The sequence below is a fragment of the Caloenas nicobarica genome, chromosome 5 (assembly GCF_036013445.1).
Source record: "Caloenas nicobarica isolate bCalNic1 chromosome 5, bCalNic1.hap1, whole genome shotgun sequence".
NCBI lineage: Eukaryota > Metazoa > Chordata > Aves > Columbiformes > Columbidae > Caloenas > Caloenas nicobarica.
Genome location: NC_088249.1, coordinates 66,031,711 through 66,053,726, shown reverse-complemented (window position 1 = coordinate 66,053,726; position 22,016 = coordinate 66,031,711). Strand labels below are relative to the sequence as shown.

The window sequence follows — 22,016 nt, the reverse complement described above, 5'->3', positions numbered from 1 at the left end:
TTATTTTGGGGAGCTCAGGGACCTCTCAGCCGAACATGGTGTTTTGGACAGATGTACTCGGAGGAGCGGGGTTGTCTGACTGAGCTACATTCCCAGTTAACTTATTTAGAAGAGCAAGCAGTGTTTTTGTTATTCTATAAAATCACCTTTGTTCCAATATTAATGTGCAGTATGTTTTTAATAGTAAGTTTGTGTTCTTTTAAAATATATTAAACATACTGTGTTTTGTAGGAACTTCTATAAAATGAATTTAAACGTAATACTTGGCAAGTATTTAGGGTCTTTTCAGTATTGTAATTAGTCTCCAATTGCTTACTAGTAAAAATATGCATTGTTGTTCTACGGTCGTTTGTCACAATCCTTGTTGAGTCCTAAAATCAGGTTATGGTTGGACTTGATGATCCTGAGGGTCTCTTCCAACTGAAATAATTCTATGATTCTATGATTAATATCAAGGTAATTAAAACTACAGATAAAGCTTTTTCTCCTGTTGGTAAATCGTTCTCCTCCCTATTGCCACTATCTTACTGAGAAAAATCATTGAAATGTTTCAAAAGACATCTGTATTGTGTATCACACCTGTGGGATACGCAAGTATTTGCTCTGTACTCGAACTGTTAAATCACATTACTTGACCTACATTACAAATCTCTGGAGCTACACTCTAAATAAAATAGCTTGTTTCCCTGGGAAGTATAAAACATATGAGATATCAAAATACGTATTATTGAAACCCAATTTTAGTGCGGGTTCAATTTTACAGTGGGTTCAGCTTAATTTGGACAGGCAAGATGAATTGTCTTTGATTGTAGTATGACCATGCGTTTATACTTGATAAAAGCAGCAATGAGAAAACTGAAAATTGAAAGAATTATGTGAGGGCCAAGAAAACTTGTGACAGAAATAAATTTGGGAAGAGGTTCTGAAGACTTATCAGGGAGGGTCACGTTTAAAGTTTTCTCTGTGCCCATTTTTGAGGTACCAATATTTCAAGTTATTGTACAACATTTGCTTTTACCAACGTGATATTCCGTTATTACTGAGTGTGTTATGTAACTATTCATGGTATTTACATAAGAGAAAAAAATCTAATGCTTCCTATGTCTCTTTTCTATTTAGTTTTAAGCATTGGTGAAGGTGGATTCTGGGAAGGCAGCACCCGGGGACATATTGGATGGTTTCCTGCAGAATGCGTTGAAGAAGTTCAGTGTAAACCAAATGAAAGCAAACCAGGTAATCGGATCAAGTTCCTGTTCAATCCTAATAATGACAAATGTGATGTATCTGTCCAAGCAGAGAGGCAGCCCAGACGGTAACGTGTTGTACAGCAGCACGTTTGTGCAATACTAGAAACTGTCAAAATAAAAAATAAAGCTGGGTTTATTGATCAGATTTTGCTGGATGCTCTCCAAACAAACACTCTTTCTCATGAGGGACTGTGCTGCAAAGTACTGCAAAATCGTTTACACAGAACTGTTTGCAGACGTTCTGTAAAGCATTATGCTGCGTTTTATTTTCGGGCAGTATGGAGAATGGTTAATTAGCCAAATAATGAAGAAAAACTGGTCAGTCATCTCCTGATCTGAGGTGGTCATACAATGCATTCAGCTCTTGTTCACAGCAGTAAAGATCCCGCTGTTGACCTTTTCCTAAATTTTAGAGGAGGTGTCCATTAGTGGGGTGTCCCATTTACATCCTTGCTGATAATAAGGAAATAGAATCCTCCTTTATCATACACTTGCGCTGCCATGAGTAAGTAAAACAAAAGTGACTATAAGCAAAGAGTCTTTGCAGTTCTGGTATAATAAAAGCAATGTACTTTGAAGCCTGTTATTTTAAGAATTACCTACCCTCTCATAATTTCACCGCTTTTAAGGATTAAGATATGAGGACATCCTCTCTAATTAAAACCTCATTATAAATGAACTCTGAGAACATAATTAATGTTCTCCAGGAGTGTATGCAATTTTAAATTAACTATTGATGTGATTTGGATCTCTGATGTATTGTTTAAGAACTTTTGACATTGCACAGACAATACACTAAAATTCCTGCATTGTATCATTCATTCACGAACATTATTCTTTTATGTATGTCATTATAAGCTGCACAGGTATAGTTTTATTTTGTTATATATACCCACTATATAAACATGAAAGAATGAAATAGAATGCACTGGATAAGATAATAGTTCCAGAGTAGTAAGAATTTGGAAATATTTGTAAGATTTGATAATAATTTTGATTTCATCAGTTATAATGGAAACTGTGGGAAGATGAAACAGAGTTTAAGGAATTAGCAGAAGTGCAGATGAAAACCTTAAAAGAATGAGGGTATGAGGCATCGGGACACTGCTCTAGATAACTAAACACTGTGTGAAAAGGATATATTTGCTTTTCTATTTCCCTTTTGAAAGAGAAAGAGAAAAGGAGGCAAAACCAGATCTAATATTTGGAGGGAATGGATTTAGCCTCCGAGAATAGAGAGAGAGTAGTTATGTAGCTCTTCGAAGGGCTTAAGAACAAATCAGAAATTGAAGATGGAGGAATATTAAACAATAGGAAGATTGATGTTGGAATTGGCAAATACAGGAACAGTACTGTTCTCAAATACTGGATGTAAAGAGAGAATAACAAGTTGCAATGCTAGTGTGACTTCATTTGTTGGCAACATTATGGAAGGTGAATAAATTCCATTGGTGTGGAACATAAGCTGGCGAAGAGCCACATGTGAACTGTTCTGAAGATCCTTTAGTAAAACCTCGTGGTCACTTGGCTGAAAGACTTCAGAAAGACGCCGTTTATATAAATCATCACTGACACCTTTCTTGGGTCTATCATGGCAACTCTGCATTAAATTTGAGCTTCATTGAATTTGTCTTCAAATCTGACAAAAATTCCAGGTAGGGGCATTAAGGAAAGTTCTAAAATGTGAAAGGAGTTTTGCAACTTCTTTAGATATACGAAGTGGTTATGAAGAGAAGGTAAGCAAACGTGTTTGTCAAAAATCTTTAAAGACGTTTTCAAGAAATACTGTAGAAAGTAAATTCAGTATATGACATGATTGCTTTAATATATAACAAGATTGGTTTTGAGAAAAAATTTCTTTGATCGTTCAAAGGAAATGAAAATTAAGAAAAAAAATTGTCACTGGAAAAGCAAAAGGATTGCCAAAGCTGTAAGTGTTGAAAGAATATCAACACAAGTTTCTGACATGAAATTATGAATACTTATGCCATGTGTCTGCCAAAACACCAGAGCATTTGCTTTAATTTATACCTTTTGCGTACTATTGTCTGATTGTTTTCCTCTTTGTTTATAGTATAGTGTGCATAATAATGTCAACATAGCTAAAGACTTTAAACATACCATTCTTCTACTCCAAAAAAGATGAAAATTTAATTAAAAAAGCACAAAATGGGCACATTTTCTATGCTGTTACTGGACTGTCTTGCAAAATGACCTGCACCCAGAACGCACAACAAGTGCTTCTCTCTGTAATACAATAGATGTTGGAGGTATGAGTATGAAATACATGAAATCCAGAGTATGTGCCATATTATTATTGAAATATGGTATAGACTGAAAGCAGCTGATGATGGAGTTGCTCCGTGCAGTTAGCTTCATTCCCTTTGCATGGGAAACAATGGAAATGAAAGAGGAGAGCTTTATAAGCAAAAATATGCCAGTACTTCCTCTGAGGACAGATGCAAAAATGTGTTAAGCATGGTGAAATGATTAGAAATTAAATTAGGTCTGCAGGGATGGCTGAAAGAACATCAGCTGGGAAACATCACAAACTTGTGCGAGTTGCAAGAATTTGCATCATGGACTTTGCAAAGCAGCAGAACTTCTTATGATAATGATTTAGAAAGCAGATCATCATAATGTGTAGGGAATGAATCTCAAAGTCAGCCTTTTTCAGACCAGCACCACAGTTCTTTCCTACAAATAAGATTTAGGAACGTTTCTCCAAACAGCTTCTCTTTGCTATTAAGTTTGAATAATTGTGTTTAATAGCAGCGTGTCATTTGCGTGCCGTGAATGAAAGAAAGAGAAATAGTTCTTGGAAAAACCCAAACCACAATTAAACACGACGTGCCCAGTAAAGCTGGCGGGCAGGTGTTTCGTGTCATGCTGATGTATAATCTCACTTGTAAGACACGTTCCATTTTCAGGGAACTTTCATTGCCATCCCGACTGTTGGGTGGAAGCGGGCAGTCCAGAACAGCACCTGGCTCCTTGGATCTCTTCAAAGATACCATGCTAGCTTGGCAAGTTCTGTTTTCCAAAAAAGAATCACGTTGACTGGCATTAATTCTATATCCCTTCTTTAATCCTTCATTAATTGAGCCTTGTAGGAATTACTCCATTATTTTGCTAGGATTGATGCCAGGCTTATAGGCTTTTAATTATCCAGGTTGTCTCATTTACCCTTTAATAGCACTGGCACAGGACCTGCTGCCTTTCCCTCTCAAGAAGTTTCCTTGACATTTTGAGATCTAATGAAAACAGAATAATGACAAAGAAAATCATTATCAGTACTCTGCTATGTTCTTTTGCCTGCCTTTAAAAAATTCTTAGACACAAAACCTTCATACCGTCTCATTTTAAAAAGCATCGCCTTACTAGCCAGTTTTTAACATTCTCCAGAATTATTCTTAGTCTGAGAGTATTCTTTCAGATGGGATTGAGACATCTTGCTTTTTCCCTGTACAAACACAGAATACAAATGGTACATATTTCTTCTTTTTCCTATGTTATTCAGTAGTGAACCAGTTCCATTCTTAAATTTATTTGTATTCCTAAATCTGTGAAAATATACTGTGTTGTGTTTTGGTTTTCGTTGTTTGTTTGAGTTTTGTTTGGTTTGGTTCGTTTTGTTTTGTTTTGTTTGTTTGTTTTTCCTAAAATGGTCTAGGTAGCTTGAAGAAAGTTCTGTGCAGGAGAAACTTCATTCATATAAAATCCAAGTTAACTAAAATCTATGCAAATGTGAGGCACTACCTTGGGTTAATAGACGTCTTAAAAGGATTTATTAGCCCAGTGCTGTTGGTGCTGCAGGGAATCACAGGTTGTCTCGGATCTCTGGCAGCAGTAGTTTGCATCCGCTGAGAATATATTATGTGACAAAACTTTATTTGATTTTTCTATCTATAAAAAAAGCAAGGCTTTTCATTTTACCAATTTATTCTTCCCTTGAAATTCACTATCCTTCCTAAAATACTAAGAATTCCTACCTAATACCTTCCGATACCAAATGAAGTACAGAAGAATCTGCCGTCCATAAAATCAGCTGTCCCACCAAGGGAAGATGTAGTTTTCTTCCTCCTCCTTAAGTTTAGATATTTCCATTTGCTTTTCTTCCATCACAGGTTATTACTCTGACTTGAGAGATTTACTAGAAAAACGCTTTCTATTAAGACTTGTGATTTTATACTCCATGTCTGTCAGAATTCACAGATATAGATTATCTCATTGCTTATATCTGAGGTGAAAAGTATTCATTTACTCTTCTAGCCAAAAGTTACCTTTAATTACATCCTGTCTTTACTGTTTATTGTCCTACTGATGTGCCTGAAGACCTCTTAGATTTTACAAGTGCTACTGAAATGCAGGCAGACTCAGCATGTCTTTTAGTCATTCTTTCTTGCTGTCTTTCAACTCTTGGCCTTTTCTTGAGTTCCAGTTCATTTCAGACTAGATCTCATCCGGGCACGTGGCTTGAACGACCATTGGCAGTTGTTCAAGAGCTCATTTTTCCATGAAATAGTCCAATTTGCAGACTCGGGTCTGCTCAGTCCTGTGGGCTGCAGCAGAGCAGGCAGCACTTATTAATGAAAAGCATATTCCTGGCTGAATATTGCTGACTAAAGTGCTAATGGAGATGCGCCCATGCTGACCTCTAGTGTCACTGGTGCTCCGAGCAGACACTACTGAGCATCTAAGCTGGGATTTCTCTCCCAAAATATCTGTACTTAAATGTTAGGTATAGCTTCTTCGTGGGTTTCCAGCAACTTGAAAAATGTAGTGACAGATTCGTATGGTTCCCTTTCCCATTTCTTTTTACCTATGTAATCGTACGTTATAAACAGAAATTGCAACGTTCCTTATCCGACATTCCCTCTGGATTTCGGAAGTTACCAAACAAGTCAAAGTTGTGTTAATAAAATGAATGCTTTGCTACACAGACTGCTACTTCTTAACTATAGAATTTTCTTTATTCTGCATTTTTGGTTTTTAACACTTTGTGCTTTCAATAAAAACAGATTTGTTCCTCATTTCCGCCATCCTTTTTTATAATCAGCACAACACTTTCCCAGACTTTCCCTGTGAACTGAGGAGCTGCAGCTGTACCAGTAGCTGTTCTGTCCTCTGTGCACAAGTGTCTTGGCACATATTGGATCTGAAAGTTTTCTTCCCCTTGTCTGCCACATCAAGCTGCTCTCTCCATGCTGCCTTTCAGAAAAGTCACCGACATTTTTTTTGACTGCTGGAATATATCTGGGTGCTGTTTGGAAGAATTAAAGTTGGCATAAGGGGTAAGTGTGCCAGGGACCCGCTAACAGGGAGACAGGGTGGGTGGTTACATGCCACAGCACAATTTGCAGCATTGACTGTGTCCTTATGGGCACATGTTGGCTGCCTGAAGTGCTGAAAAACTGAATTTCCCCAGGTTATGCTCTTACGTAGCTTATAGTTAATTTCAAGCATCCTTTCGTGAGAAGGATGGGTGCCAGAAAATTAAATTTTGACTTATTTTTTCTACATTTTTAAGTGTCTCTGGGCAGTGATGTGGTAGGTAGATTGCAAAGAACTGATATCACTGGGTGTACCCTGTGATATGCACTAAAACGTACCACAGAAATTTGGTCTGTGTGTGTGTGCGCATCCCATTGCATCCCAGTGTGGAATAGAAATGTAATATGCTGAGCCTGGAAGTCCCCATCCCCAAATTCTCAAGCCCAGAGGAGATGCTGGAGCACGTGTTCACATCTAAGGATTTATTTTCTGAATAGAAAAGGAAAAAAATATGCACCCATCTCAACCTGACATGCAAGCAGAGCGCTTGGATAAAGCCGTCACACTTCTTCTCATAAGTTCAAGGTCAGCTAATTTTGTCAGTCATAGATGGACAGTTTAAGGTGTGTTTAAAGTCTCTCAGTTTGCTTTCAGATATTAGTTCCTGAGCTCATGAAATTTGTAAGTTGTAGCTCTGCTCATTCTAGAAGGGTAGGGAATTTTGGTTTACCAAATTTGCTGTTTGGACACAATAGATACCCAGAACATAATCAGCTGTAAAAGCAAACCCTGGTCACATATGATTGTACATGTAAAGGTCAGCACTGGAAGGAAAAAAGAGAAAACAAAAAATCTTTTCATCCAGCCTCGCTCCTTAACTACTTGCCTTTTATAAATGATCCAAATTAACAAAATATTTTTTAAACGACTTTTTCCTGTTTTCTTAGGATCAGTTCCTGGTAGTTATTTAGCTAGAAAGAGGACTGTAAGAATATACGGAAACATTTTAGATATTATTAGAACTCTGAAAATTTCTATAAACTAAATAACTTTGAAAACCGCTGGAAGGAAGAGGATTTCAACAAGACAGAAGATCCTGCAAATAAGAGATGTTATCTGACCAGATGAGTGCCTCGAGCTTTTTGATAACAAGTTGTGATAAATGCTGCTTCCACATCATTTCACCTTGAATAGAAGGTACGTGTGACAAAACTGTCATGCAACTTAAATTGTTTGGCATGAGCAGCAGTTAAAGAGAAAACGTCACTGCAGCTGGAAGGACTGAATGGAGACAGTATAAAATTAAATTATTTATATAAGAAGGGAAAGATGTGAATACAAAGTCAGCCATTTGAAAATGGATAGAAAAGCTCAAGAGATTAATGTGATGTCTTTGTAATCCCAAACAGGGTCCTAAATGTGGGACGTGCAGTCCCACAGGTGTGTTTACTGAAGTTTATCCGTGTCTGTTTGAGGAACATTGTCCAGCTGTCAAACCCTGTACCCAAAGCTCAAACTCACGGGTCAAACACTATTCCTCCTGCTTTGAAGGATACTGTCCGAAGCTCTGGCCTCTGAAAGAATCTTTTCTGCCTTGCTTTGGGATTTTGCACAACAAATCACATGGCTGACATGATTCTGAAAACTTTCGTCTTTTGAGAAGTGATTTTTTTGCCACAAAATATCCTTCCCATGTACAAATTTTTAATTAAAAAAATGTGAATAGATGACACAACTCAGCACAGTGATCATCCACAAAGATGCTGTGTTCTGCTTCATGGCTTAGAAAGATCAGGAATATGCTACATATTGTATTTTTTTGCGTAAACTGCATTTCCTTTGGTCAAACAATGGGAAAAATACTTTATATTGGAACTATATGCAAAGAACTAGAGCTGAGGTGCTGGCAAGCCAGTCCACAAACCCCAGCTGATGTAGGAGCTTGGAGCAGAAATGTTCAACCGATTCTGTCAGCTTTCTGTAGCTGAGGGTGTAAACCAGCTCCACGTTTTGTCTCAAGTGGTGGAAATTTAAAGAATGAATCTCAGCAAGTTTCTGCACATCAGCTTTGCTGAGCAAAGCGTTTGTGTTCGCAGTCGTGATAAACAGCGGTTTGAGAAAAGACTTTCAAATGATGATAATTTCATTATTCATCCAGTTTTTGAGAACAGCACAAAGCAAAAACATTTTAAAAAATATTCAAAAGAAAGAAAATACAAGCCTAGGTCTAGGGCTTGTAGAGAATGTAAGCCTGTCTGCATCTTTATCTGTGAATAAGTAATTTTTAATTCATAATATTTTACTCTCTCGGTTCTTCCTCTGACATGCACTTCATCCCTTTCACTCTGATTTTCCTGCTTGTGAAGAGCCACTTAGGAGTAACTCTAATCAGCTGAAAAGGAGCAACACGATTCGCTAAAGCATTGAAATGGGCTAAAAATAAATTGCATAGGGATGTAAAATTAAACTTACATGTTAAGAAACTCAGCATTTCAAATGCATCTGGGATTGTCGATGTGTGGAATCGGACATGCGAGTGTAGAATTTTCCCTTTTCTGATTCTTTCTGCATTTTTTCCTCAAAAAATTGTCTATCAGGATAAAAAAACCGCAAACTCTGAGGAGTGTCTCAAAAAAAATGGAGTCACCGTTATAGTATCTTAATTTTCTTTTCAGCGATGTGCTCATATTTCTTGTTCAAAATCACAGTCCATCTAACATTAAGAAGCAACTTTTAAAGTCTAAGACCAAATATAGATACCAAAAATGCCTAATGTTACAAATTGCTTTAGAAGTATGAAAAACATAAAGGTATAAAGTGAATGATTTATAAAGCAAAAGAACCTCCTGAGGGATATAAACCCAATTATTGGTTTAGGACAGAAAACTACAGCCTGTGGCAGAATTCGAACAGCTGTCTCGTGCAGTGTACTAAGAATCCAGAAATAATACTCTTTTTTAAAAAAATTATTATTATTCATTTGATTTCTTGTGGAAATACACATGAAACATGGGGTTTTTTCAACCCTTCAAAGTCTGGGATCAAGTTATTTGAGTTTTAACCGATTTGCCATATCTTTGGTGCTTCTTGATATCTTGTGATCCTGTGATAAAATGTACTTGATCTTTACTTCTTTCTATAAATGTCTTAAATTGTAGTAGCATTAGGTTTCGGCTTTTTTTTTTTATAATACATCTGTTTTTTTCTGAAAACGTGTTTAGTTCATTCTTTGATGCACCTGTGCAAATATTATTTATATCAGGATACAACTTCTGTTAAAATCATTCTAGGTATCTATCAGGATTAAATTAAGTACTATTTCCTTTAACTCAGTTCATTTAGCATAACCTAACGCTTTTAAAACCCATTTATTTAAAATGGCTGATGTAAAGCAAGGCAAGTCTTAGATCTATGCGTATTCTGAAAGTAGTGGTAAGTCATCTTTTTCTTTTGTATTCTGTACTAAATGACACATTTGGGTTTTTTCCCGTCTTATTTTTAATGGTTCAGATAAAAGACTTGACAACAGAGGCTGAAAAGTCTTTGAAACACTCCCCAGTTACTTGAGATCAGATTCGTGTTAATTTAAGGAAGATGATAGAGCATCTACTTACAGTAGTGGCAATGCTGGAGGTGATCAGGAAAATGATACCTAATGCTGTCAGATAATCCATATTCTGTTCATAAATTACATCACTGCTTTTTACTTCCATACCTGCCTGCAAGAAAAAAGAATGGAAAAAGGGGCTTTTTCCAGCTGGCTAAAAAATCCACCGATGCCTGATGGGGAGAAAATGCCTTGATAATGTGCTACGTGAGGACAGTGACTGATCATAGGAAAGCAGCATGAAAACAAACGCGGTATTTTAATTCACTGAAAAACCCAATCAGTTATCACATTACACACCACTTGCCAATTTTATTCTGTAGAGCGAACCATGCAAGTGGAACCACCTCCCTTGCTGGAAAGCTCTGCTAATTTTATTATCGGACTGGTATTAAAGGGAAACCGTGGGGTCTCACCTGTTAACTCATACTAGTGCGTTAAGGGCTTTAAAGTGTAATTTATTCAAATGTAGATCTTCCCTCCATCATTTCATCTTGGACTCAGTCAGCTCTGGATTTTCTGTGGCAGTGGTTTTAAAGGTTATACCTGCAGTGTTGGGCTTTGAAGTTGGCTGCGCTTGCTCAGACTTTCCGTATCCCGGAGTGTGTTTATTTAGCTCAAAGAACTTCACATCGATATTAATAGTCTTATTTGTCAAGCCAGGAATAGGTTATTTGTCTTCAGGTAAAACAGGCAAACCTGAGTAAATGTTTCTAATTCTGAACTCACAAAATGTATTGAATTTTAAGTGGTCGTGGAGCTTGACTATGTTATTTATAAAAGCATGTTTGTATTTGGGACTGAGTTTGGAACTCTGGTTCTGCTTTCTGATCTGAAGTCAGAGATGCCCAGTGACTTTCTTAACCCTCAATTTAGGTGACAATTCACAAATATCAAAAGTGGCTGCAAAAGTCAGGATAATTTTGTGGATTTTTACAAACAAAAAGGACTTCAGTGTATAGTCTTGGGCCTTTGTTTTTGTAGCCAAAAGTTCAACTATAGTTGAACACAAAAATCACAGAGAGCTATGGAATCTTTACTTCATGCTTATAGATGTTATACATGTATCAAGCGCTAGTTCAATGTTGTCCGGAGAGATATTTAAAATAGTTACGTATTTTGGCTGCTGTCCTGGAAATAATAAAAGGAATTATATTTAATTTGCTGTGCAACAGATTAGTGGTTTAAGGAAATTAAATATAAGGTATCCTTTGCTTTTTTATCTAAAAATTCCTTATGCTTAAAAAATTAGTTTGTGGAGTAAAGGTTAACAAGAAACCTCTAGAAACTATAACATTACCTTTTGGCTGAATAGTTAAAAAGTTGGATCATATGGGTTAAGAAAAGGACTTTTCATCTGTTGAGCATGTTTTTGTGCAATAATACCCCGTGGGAGATGGAAAACTGAAGCTGGGTAACAAGAGCAAAATTCTTTGCCACCACATTATAATGAGATATAACGAGAGTGTTGGTGTTTCAAGAATGTGCTGGAAATGTTCATAGGTGCTAGGGAAGTCATGCATGGTCAAAACAAAAATGGATTAGCAAAACCAATCCGGTCAAATACCAAAACATTGATAACAGACAGGGCCTGAAAATATCTTGGCAGTGGAAAGCAGGAAGATACGCTGAAAAATGATCGTGCCATGAGTCTGTGCCAAGGTGTGTCTGCAGGAGGGAAGGGAAGGGTCTTCGTGCTTTTAGCACATCTGCACTTTGGGAGTTGTCAGTTGAAAAGTACCTAAGCACAAGAATAAGCCAATATTTCTGTAAAGTTTTAAATGAAGTTGGTGCAGACATGCTTACAGATGCATTTACATGGCTATGTATAAGACAGAGACTAATCACTTAATAATAACTCTGTCTTATACAATGTTGTCTGCGCAGTCATATCCTTTTTGGGGTGCAAATGTTGTGCAGCAGTATTTTCTTTCTCAATAATCTTTTTTTTCCCCGTTCCTTATGTCTGCTCTGCAGTTGTACTGGCACAAAGCTTTCTGCAGCTGCATTTTGGACTGAAAGGGAAAACCAGAGTTATTTATTAGTTTTTAAGTCTGTCCTGTAAGCAGACTCACTTGGAAAAATGATCAATGATTAATGGAAAGGACATGAATCTCGTCACTTGATACTTCCTAGAATTGCAGCCTGAATCTGATAACACAACAATTACCAAAGAGCAGGAGCCAACAAGCACCCTCTACTCTGCAGGAATAAGCTGATGGCAATTACGAAGCACTTAAAAACAATTAATCCTTTCCATGATGCTTTTGTGGTACCAGTGCAGTTTATCAGATTGAACATAGACAGCAAAGCTGCAGTGGGGAAAGATTCTTATCACCTAACTATATAAATTTCTATAGTATTAACATTTCCAGCTGAACTCATCACCTTCAGGTACCTTTCTACCTTTTTAGTATGACTGTGTGCTTCAAAAATTTAGCTCGCCCCATACATTTAGGGGTGCAAGCCAATCCTTTGCTAGTCATGTTTAACAAATCAAACTGAGGAAGCAGGAGGAAGGACAGGAATCTTCATGACGCCATTTATTTGCCATCAGAATTAAACTCCATGATAAAAGATTTCTAAAGAAGAAAAAAAGAAAAAACCCTCTGAATTGCAGCTGCTATTTCCATTCTAAATGTTTTGTCTCTCAGATAACTCAGAAAACTATTTATTTATGTTATATTAGTATTTGTTAGTCAAAACTTAAACAAGAAATGTAGCAGTTATATTCCTGACTGTAAATCCCTATAGATTGTAATTTTCCTTTCCTTTGCCAGGATAAAACCTGTGCTTTGGTTTGGTCTCATATAAAACTTTGAGGACTTTGAGTAGGCCTCTGGTTGAGAGGAAATGTGTATATATATATATATATATATATATATGTATATTATACATATCTCTCTCTCTACAGGAATTGTCCAAGGCACTTTCACAAAAATCACAAATCTATCTGGTTAAGATTTTATCATCTGAACACAGGATAAAGTTACATGCAGTGAACAAAAGACTACGAGAAGAAGCAATGCCAGGAATTATTTGTTTTTAAGAACCAGAGGATGTTTAAAATATCATAGAAAGAGCAGTGATTTTTGCCAAGAGCTTGCCTCAGAAAACAGAAGGGCAAGTTATAGATAAGTGCACTGATTAGTGCTGCAGGAAGAAAAACTTAGATAAAATCGGAGGAGAGGTACAAGGCAAAATTGGAATAGAAATGTAATCCGTCACATTTTTGTGTTTACTAGTAAGTACTGCGAGGATCCTAGATGTGGGCTGTTCGCTGCTGATAAAATGATGTGTGCAGACAGAAGGAAAATCTGGCTAAAAAGTAAAACAGTCTGGAGATAAGGAGCTCCTGTGGCTGGAAGAGGGACTTGCAGTGTTGCTGTAGTTCTTTGGTGATACCATCTCAATTTTAAACACTTTGCGTCTTCAGACATTTCTGCTCAACAGTATAGAGCTGTGAAGTGAAGAGTAGTACTATTTTTTTTTTTTAATGATCAAGGCTTCTGTAGCTCTGAGGCAGTTCTGAGCCTTTCTTCCTCGGTTCCTGTAATAACCACATGGTTAAAACTTTCTTCAGTTTCTTTTTGTGAGCTTTTCTCTTTTCTTGTGAAAATAGCAGAGAACTGAGACCCCTTCTTTGCTCCGTCCTCTTAATTATCTTGCGAGCAGCACTTAGAGGTCGACACGACACCCCTAAGCTTTATAATTATTCACCCATCTTTAACTACTCACTGGATATCCACATCATTACAGGTAAGAGGACACAAAATCACATAGGTGTTTTTTTGGTTTTTTTATTCTTTCTGTTTTTATTTGCTTACTCAAATAAGAACATAAAGTGAAAAATCCTCTAGAAATGTAGCAGTACCCAAAGCCAAGTTACTGGGAGGAGTTCTGACAGGGCAGGCTGTGTTTGAAGGGTGCACTGCAAGGCAATTGGAGGAAATTGAAATTCCTAATTGAATGCTAATTAATTAGGAAACCAGGTAAATCAGGTGAACTTTTGTTTGTTCTTCTCTCATTCTTGCATCATTTTTAGAAAACGAGTTTTAAGGGTGTAGTTTGGTTTTGCATGAACATTTGAAATCTTTGTATTAGTTTTACTCATTTTGTTTAATTCTTTCATCATAAATGAAGGCAATTTTCAAGGTGTATACTGCTGACAAGCTGAGGTATCACCTATTTTCTTGGCAGCAGCTGGGCAGAGGAAAATTTTTATTTTCTTGCAAATTTTTTGTTTAATGGGGACAATGGTAGAGTCTGCAGAAAAATAGGGAGGTGGAAATGATTGTCAGAAGGATCATGCGTTCTTGCTCTGCAATTAAAAAGTAGATAATGCCCGTTATTTATCTAATTTGTGCCTGTGAGGTAGTCTAACAGAGCAGGAAAGTGCTGTTCCTGCTGAACAGCTTAGTGTTTATTTTCTCTCTGCATCATATCTCATCTCCTGAGGATTTCTTCTGTGCTGCAGCATAGAAGATGCTATTTTAGGGATGGATGTCCTCAGGTCCCCACTCCCCCAAAACATCTTGCAATATTGTTAAAAAGTCCAGACACTCGGTACTACGTGTAGACACAGTCCCGGAACTTGACGCAAGGGCTTAATGACTCCGAGTCGCTTGGGGTGGGAAGTGTTAGTAAGACTGAGAAGTAAGGAAAAACATACACCTGGGAGCAAAATAACAGACGTGGTTGCAAGTGTTGTTAGTTCTGTGTGTTTTGGTGCACCACTACCCCCAGTTTCCCTTCTGTGCTGGATGTGTAGTTAACTGGATGGTTAATAGTGGTGCTAACCTGTGGAATCGATATAATTTTTTAATGTTAGTTTGTGTGTAAAACTCTCCATAAATTGTTCCTAAAATAATGACCAATGTGTCTAAAGCTTAAGGAATCTTGAAACGGAGTTTGTGCTTAATTGTGTTTTGTATGTGAGTAGAACTATTTAACGTTACTGCATTTCTTTTTCTCATCAAACAGGAGTTGAATTTATTAGCATATATCTTATTAGCTATCTAATAAGTGCGGGGAATACTCGTTGTTTGATTAGAAGCCTCACCTCTAACAAAGTGTTTTTAAGTATTAATTTTGATAGGTGTTTTAGGGTTCTGTTCTGAAAATGTAAACTACTTAAACCTAAAGGTGAACTACAGTGACTTTATGAGCTACACCGTAGTTTCTGGACTTTGGGATTCAGTGCGGTTCCACCATATCGAAAGATTTGGAAGATTGAAATGTGTGATATGATGACGGTAGAACAGAAAGAAAAGAGTTAGTTGCTGGCAGTATCACAGGTAGTCCTTTCTACACAGGCAAGAGGATCTGGGCTTTCTAATAAGATTCACCCCAACAAGGATTTTCCCTTAATCCTCGTGTTTCTGATAGCTCAAACAGATTAGTTGGATATTGAAATGGGTAGGTTGAAAATACCATTTATCTCTGATTGCTGGAATCTCGTTCTGGGAAGCTTTTGGTTGTTTTGATTTTTTAAACCAGAATTTTCAGATTAACCCTGGAAAAACCTCTTACGGTGCAGGCTCTGGATGACAGAACCTGTCACTAAGTGGCAGATTAATGGTTGGACTTTCAGCTACCATTTCAAAGCATGGAGAAAGCACATTAACCACAATAGCCTGTTAAACAACTTGTTGTTTTTAACAAAAATAAATAAGCTTGAAATGGTTATTTTCTGAATATTATTTCATTTGCAGTCTGGCATGTCCACATCCACAGCATGAGATAGCAGCCCTGTCATCAGACCAGGTTTGGACTCAGCTTAGGAGGCACAGACTAGGATAATAAAGAGTATTAAAGTCACAAAAAGTTCATGGCTATCATGAAAAGTATTCTGAACTGCAGGTGTGAAGTTAAATTGCCACAAATCCCTGTCATTCTACTTTAAAAGTGTTTTAATCCATTCCAACATTATGCCTTTAGATTAAGTTAATTTTCCCGAAGTAGTCTGTTATTGTCAGGCTTTAATGTTGTAAAAAAGGTCGCTTAAAGGAGCATGAAAATAAGAAACCCAGTTCACCCCACCTCCTGAAACACGAAAGTGTAGTTTTATGTTTTCACAAACATATATGCATAGTTATGACTTAACTTTAATGCCATTTATCAATGTAAGAGACCAAAGATTTCCTAGTAACCATATTTTCCAGACCTAAACAGCATTTTGCTTGAAATGTGACTGAGACTAAGCATTAAGACACTTAAAAATACATCATTGCTCATAAAAGATATTTTTAAAGCTTTAATTTTGAAAGTATACTATTGCTAAAGTGTGTGTGTGTGTTTGTTTTTTAAGGCTTTGGCTTACAAAGATACATTTTAAATGTTTGTTGGTTTTTTGTTTGTTTGTTTTTCTAAACCCTGCACAATGTAACATTGTGATTTCCCTGCCTATGAAACTTGCCATATATATTTTAACTGCTTGTTTTTGATGCCCTAAGGCAGGTTATACTGGTGACCTTACAGTACTCATTTTGCTTACGTGGTCAAACATACTTTTATGTGCATATGAATGCACCACTGATTTATATTGATTTTTCTCTTCCTTGTTATTAATCAAGAGTGAGTGTGGAGAAATTTATTAAGGCTTTCCCTCTGATTTTCTTGGTAAGCTATTCTAGTGTGCAAAAAGAAAATAATACTCTACAGACCATCTTACAAATGTACATAATACATGACCTAGTGCAAATTAACGTACCTCCTTCCAGGGCTTTTCAACATCTCCAAAACAAGAACATATTTAGAATTGTTATTGTATGCATTTGATGAGCATTTAAGTCAAAGCTTCAAATCTTTTATTACAGAAATCAGAAATTAAAATCTCAAACATCTGTCCAGGAACATTTCTTGATAAATCTGACTGTTCTGGTATCTTTATCTGGAATATCAATATTCACAAGCCTTCCTACATTCTTAACTTGCTGATTGCATCGTTTCAGTACAGAAAATCAATTACTCTTACCTACAGGAGCAGAATTTTAAAAAGATACAATCAGGGTTGAATTTCATTCTCCAATTTAAGTTCTGGTTGCTGTGTGTGTAAATCTCTTCTGTGCCCGTTGGTTAAATTCCATTTTGGGCTCCCGATAAGGTCACCAGTGTGCTGCCTTATTCCCAAAACCCTTCCAGCTGTTATCCAGGTGTGTTCGTTTTGCTCTATGGATTATTAGAGCTCACAAAGCAGCAAACCCACAGTACTGTGAATTTCTATGAATGGAGAGATCAGCAAAATGAATGAACAAAGAACTGTTTGGTGAATTTTTTTTTTTTTTTGGTGATTTATAATGTATCTGTGCGCAGGAATGTAAATCACTGTGTAGACAGTTGTTTTTCATGTGAGGGATATATCTTAATCCACTACCTGGTAATGAAAAAGGATGGTAACAATATTCTTTAAATCTATCTGGTGTTGTATTAGGTTTTTTAATTGTAATAGTTTTGTCTGTGCATGTTCTGATGGATCTATCTAGTTTTAATGTGGTGCTTTTAATGGTAATTATTAATTATAAATTGGCATAGCTTGCAGGTTTCCACCCGATATTGTGCAAAAGCCTTTTCTTACATTTCCTAATAAGCAATTTCATCAAGAGTGTGAGGGCTCCTAAAGAGTTTCTTTGCTATCAGACTATGTATAGAACACGACCTTACTCCAGCTTTCCAATGAGACACCCCTAGTGAGGTTATATTGTCCTGTGATCAGCTGAATGTGACTTGATTCTGCATTTATTGCTTGCAAAGTTTGTGTTTAGCATCATTCTAGCCCAGCCTGTGTTCTGAGTGTTACTAAAGGTAGTGGCAGCAGCTGCTCACCTCTGCTCCTGTTACCTGCCTTTCAAGTAAAGGCAAAATTAATCCGGAAAAGAATATTGTAAGAATTATCCTGTTAACAAAAAGCCAAATCTGCCATCCAAAATCAGTAGAAGAGAAATGGCAAAAAATAGAAATATTTTCGAAGTAGGAAACATGTAGTACTATTATTCAGATGAAGCTATTCTGGTTTTCTGAACTTCTTCTTTATAAACATGCTGCATAATTTTGTGTATTGCACTTTATACTATTCTGAGCGTCAGCCACGCAGCAGGACATACATAGTCCCAATATTCTAAAGGAGGGAAGGAAAGATAAGCAAGGGAAGTGTCAAACCGCTGAAATATTAGAGTCTTCAGTAACATGTCACAAAATATGCCTCTATCAGACAGGATGTGACTGGGATGCTAAAATGTCTTTTTCAGCTTAGTATGTAAAACTGGATCTTGTTCTGGGAGAGCAAAACATTTTATAATATTTATTACGTGGTGTGAGGGCTTGTGGAAAAGTCTTGCCTTTAGGATTTTTGTAAAATACGTTTTGTGTTCAACTGCGTTGCAAGTTTCAGTGCAGGCAAGCCATCAGGCTGTTGGTCTTTTTTAATAAAATGTGCTGTTTAAGAGATATTGTCACAACACAAAATAGCTTAGATAAAATGCTTTTTATTTTTTATTTTTTTTAACTGATGTGGAAGTTATCTTGATATTTCTTCTTAAGGAAAAAAAAAGCTGAGTAGCAAGAGAAAAAGGGATCTTTCCTGCCTAGAAAATGCTGGGAAACCACAAATGCCTCCGTGTTCAACAGTTTGTAGATTCATACAGAGACCATTATCCTAAAACCTGTTCTGTAAGACAGAAGCCACCTTCTGGATGGAGCAGTTGAAGCACAGAGGAAGTGACAAATCTGCGGAGAGAGCTCAGATGTCCTTGAATAAAAATACTGTGGTTAAGAACTTATCCTTTCTGTTCTTCATCCACGCACACAAGAAAATTAGAGTAAGGAGATGAACAGGCACATGATAGTTAATGTGTGATGTTATTTTAACAGTTGGAGTGAGATGCATTCTTGATACCAATTCTTGCGTTCGGTAGCTGGACACTAGATGGCATTCTTTGGGTACAGAATTTAAGGGGAAAACAATCTGTAATGTTTAATTTGTATTCAGCTGCATTTCAGTCCACTGTTATTCTTCTGCCTTGAATATAAAAACTTAAGGAAGGACGTGTTAGGGCAGTAAGAGAGCGGGGGGAAGGAAGCATTTGACTTTATTTTACTATTTCAGTGGCTGCACCTTCTCAGCAGCATAATTTATCTTGAACTCTAATAATATTGTGTTAACAGTTTTGAATGCATTTCTAGTTAGTATGTATGGAAATATGTTTTTAGATTATAGATTAATGCAGATCTATGAATCTGTGATGGGTTTTACTCACACTCCTTAGAGACAATAATCCATCTCTGTGAAGTGTTCTGGATAATATCACATCTACAAAGCACTTACAACTGAAAGTATCTTACCAGCAGCACAAGCTCTTTGTGGAGTAGACCTGTAGGAAAGCTCTGGTAATCAGGGCAGGTACTTACTCATATTGTCTCTTTTAGGGTTGGGACCAGGCAGATGTGTAATATATGATAACCTGCCTCTCAGAAGCCCATCAGCAATTCCATATAGACCTGAGGACGATCTCTTGATCAAACCTGTGGCAAAACTGTAGCAGTGCTGCCGAACCCATGGAGGAATTTAAAGTACATTTATTAGTTTAGTAAAACCTGTGAGTACTAACTGGCAGCTGCCTTCCCCTAGTTGGTGCCATGTTGCAGGATGAATAAAAGCCATCATCATTGATTTCTTCGCCGTGTTTCGGATCTGACTCATCTATTTTGTTCTAATTCAAACTGAGAGATGAAGGATCTCAAGTGGCTCTAAACGCTGTTCTGTGAGTGCCGTTGAGTTTATTGCAGACAACGTTCTCCGGGCGTGTTTGCTGGTTGTTTTTATTGCCTTGGCAGCACAAAGGGCTCGCTCAGGTACAACACTAGTTTTTATGCTGTCCGTGCTACGTGAATTTTTCAGTGTAGCTGGTGAGATTTTGGGTATCCAGCTTGTGTCAGATACAAGATTATCAATTTACTGGCTTTCTGTTTCCCAGTCTCTAACATGCCCTCATCACAACCCAGGAACCTTCTAGTTTTGAACCATTAAGCATTTCCAGTTTAATACCAAACCAACTTCTGCAGCAAAGAAAAATGATGTTTAACACTCTAAACCTTTTTGTGTCTTTACACATAAATGAGAAAAAGTAAAAGCTGCTATCAAAATTCTCATTATTTGAGGGGAATGTTAGTCTCTTTCCTAAGAACATAAAGTGAGGGTGCCTCAGTAGGTGGCAGCGCTCTTAAGCCAAAGAGGAAACAGTGGGAGCATAAGGGACTGGGATTTGAATGGAGTGAACTGTTTATTAAATATTTCCATGTCATCTAAAGTCAGTATAGCTTGTATCTTGTAGTTAGAATCTTCCTAGCTATTGATGGTTTCTTTTTTCTGTCTTGAGCTGTTCTGTAAAATCATGTGAATAACCCTCTGGAAAAAAAAAATTTAGCTGAGTTTCCTTTTTTTTTTACTTATTTGTTAAAGTTTGAGCTTAATTCCCGAGTACTATTTTATACCCTTCTCTGAAGACAAATTGTTATTAGACATAATTCTAACAGTTCTGATACATCAGTGCTTGGCATTCTTCTGACCAAGCACTATATTTCCTGTAGCTCTTCCCACATTTGTGTTTTATCCCTTCGTCTGGCCCAAAGGCACTTATCCCTTACTGGTTTCCAGTAGCAGCTGCATTTCCCAGGTCCTATTGTCTGCCTCTTGCTCTCGCTTTCTCGTTCACATGTTATCCAGGGGTTTAATTTGATTTTTTTTTTTTTGGTAGGATAACCCTTAGATCAGCAATCAGTGTTCTTCTCTCCCGAGTAAATGGCCTGTGCTGCTCCACATCTCCTCTTGCACACTTCCAGTGGCTAAATCCTTTGTACGTGGTCTCAGCTCAATAGCAGAAATCAATACTTCTACCCGTTTTGCTGTCAGGTCTGCCGTGGCTCTGTATCGATGACGCCCTATTATCTGTCAAACAAATTGTTTCTAATCCTCATCAGCAGCAGCGTGAGGGGTCTCTCTTTGGTTCAGTCCTCTTGGTTGCTAAGGGAGAGACTAGATACTTATTTTTTTTTAAATCTTACCTACATGATGGATTTGTGTCCCCAGGAGTATGCAAGCTGTTTGAAAACTAATAACACAAAAATACACTCATTTATAAAAAAATAAGCCAAAGCTTTGCTGGTATAAAACAGCATGTATTCTAAACATGTTAAATATAATTCATATTGCCTTTATCCCGCTGTGTGCTCGCTTCACTCCCAGTCCCTTTCAAGTAGGCTACAATCACTCCTCCTCTGCATGAAAGGAGTGCACTCATAAAATAGAAATCTTAAAATAAAGCCAAAGGAGTTGCTTATTTTCATGTACCACAGAAGATGTGGGTGTTAGAAGCAAAAAGCTCTGATAAGTTGGTTAAGCTGCTTAACCAGTGTTGGTGGAGACATGGAAAGATCAGGTATGAGCAGGTTGAAGGGAAGTTTTGGGAAAGTTTGGCACTGAACCTGTCTTGTCCTTCTCCTGTGTGTTTAGCCAGATGTAGGTTGTGGGAAAAAATATTGCAAAAATACAAATATTGCCTGGAGGTCACTGAAAACGAGACCAAAGGGTCACTGGATCATGTCTGAGGGAGATGAATAAATGTTAAAGACAGGCGGTGTGGATGGGATAAAAGTGAAAATTCAAATAAACTTTAGGTTCTTGATTCACCATCTGCCTGCACGTTGCTGCGGTTGTTTATTGAAAACTATTGAAAACTGAAAATTGTTGAAAAGCTTATGTGTGGGGGAGTGTGTGATGGGGACTGTTTGTTTGGTTTTACCCAGGTGTAGATGGTACATGAGTAATAAATCATGGAAGAGGTTATCTGAGAAAATTGTTGTGTGAAGGACTCAGTTGGAGTAAATGGACAATG

At 37.2% G+C, this 22,016-nt stretch overlaps 1 protein-coding gene across 2 annotated transcripts in view; it reads left to right on the top strand.

Annotated features, from left to right (window-relative positions):
* Positions 1–22,016, top strand: part of SHANK2 (SH3 and multiple ankyrin repeat domains 2) — a 274,462-nt gene that overhangs the window by 96,194 nt on the left and 156,252 nt on the right. For both annotated transcript variants that reach the window (XM_065636008.1, XM_065636009.1), the window contains one exon: positions 1,120–1,233. In XM_065636008.1, coding sequence (XP_065492080.1) covers positions 1,120–1,233 — 114 coding nt within the window. The remainder of the gene's footprint in view (positions 1–1,119; positions 1,234–22,016) is intronic.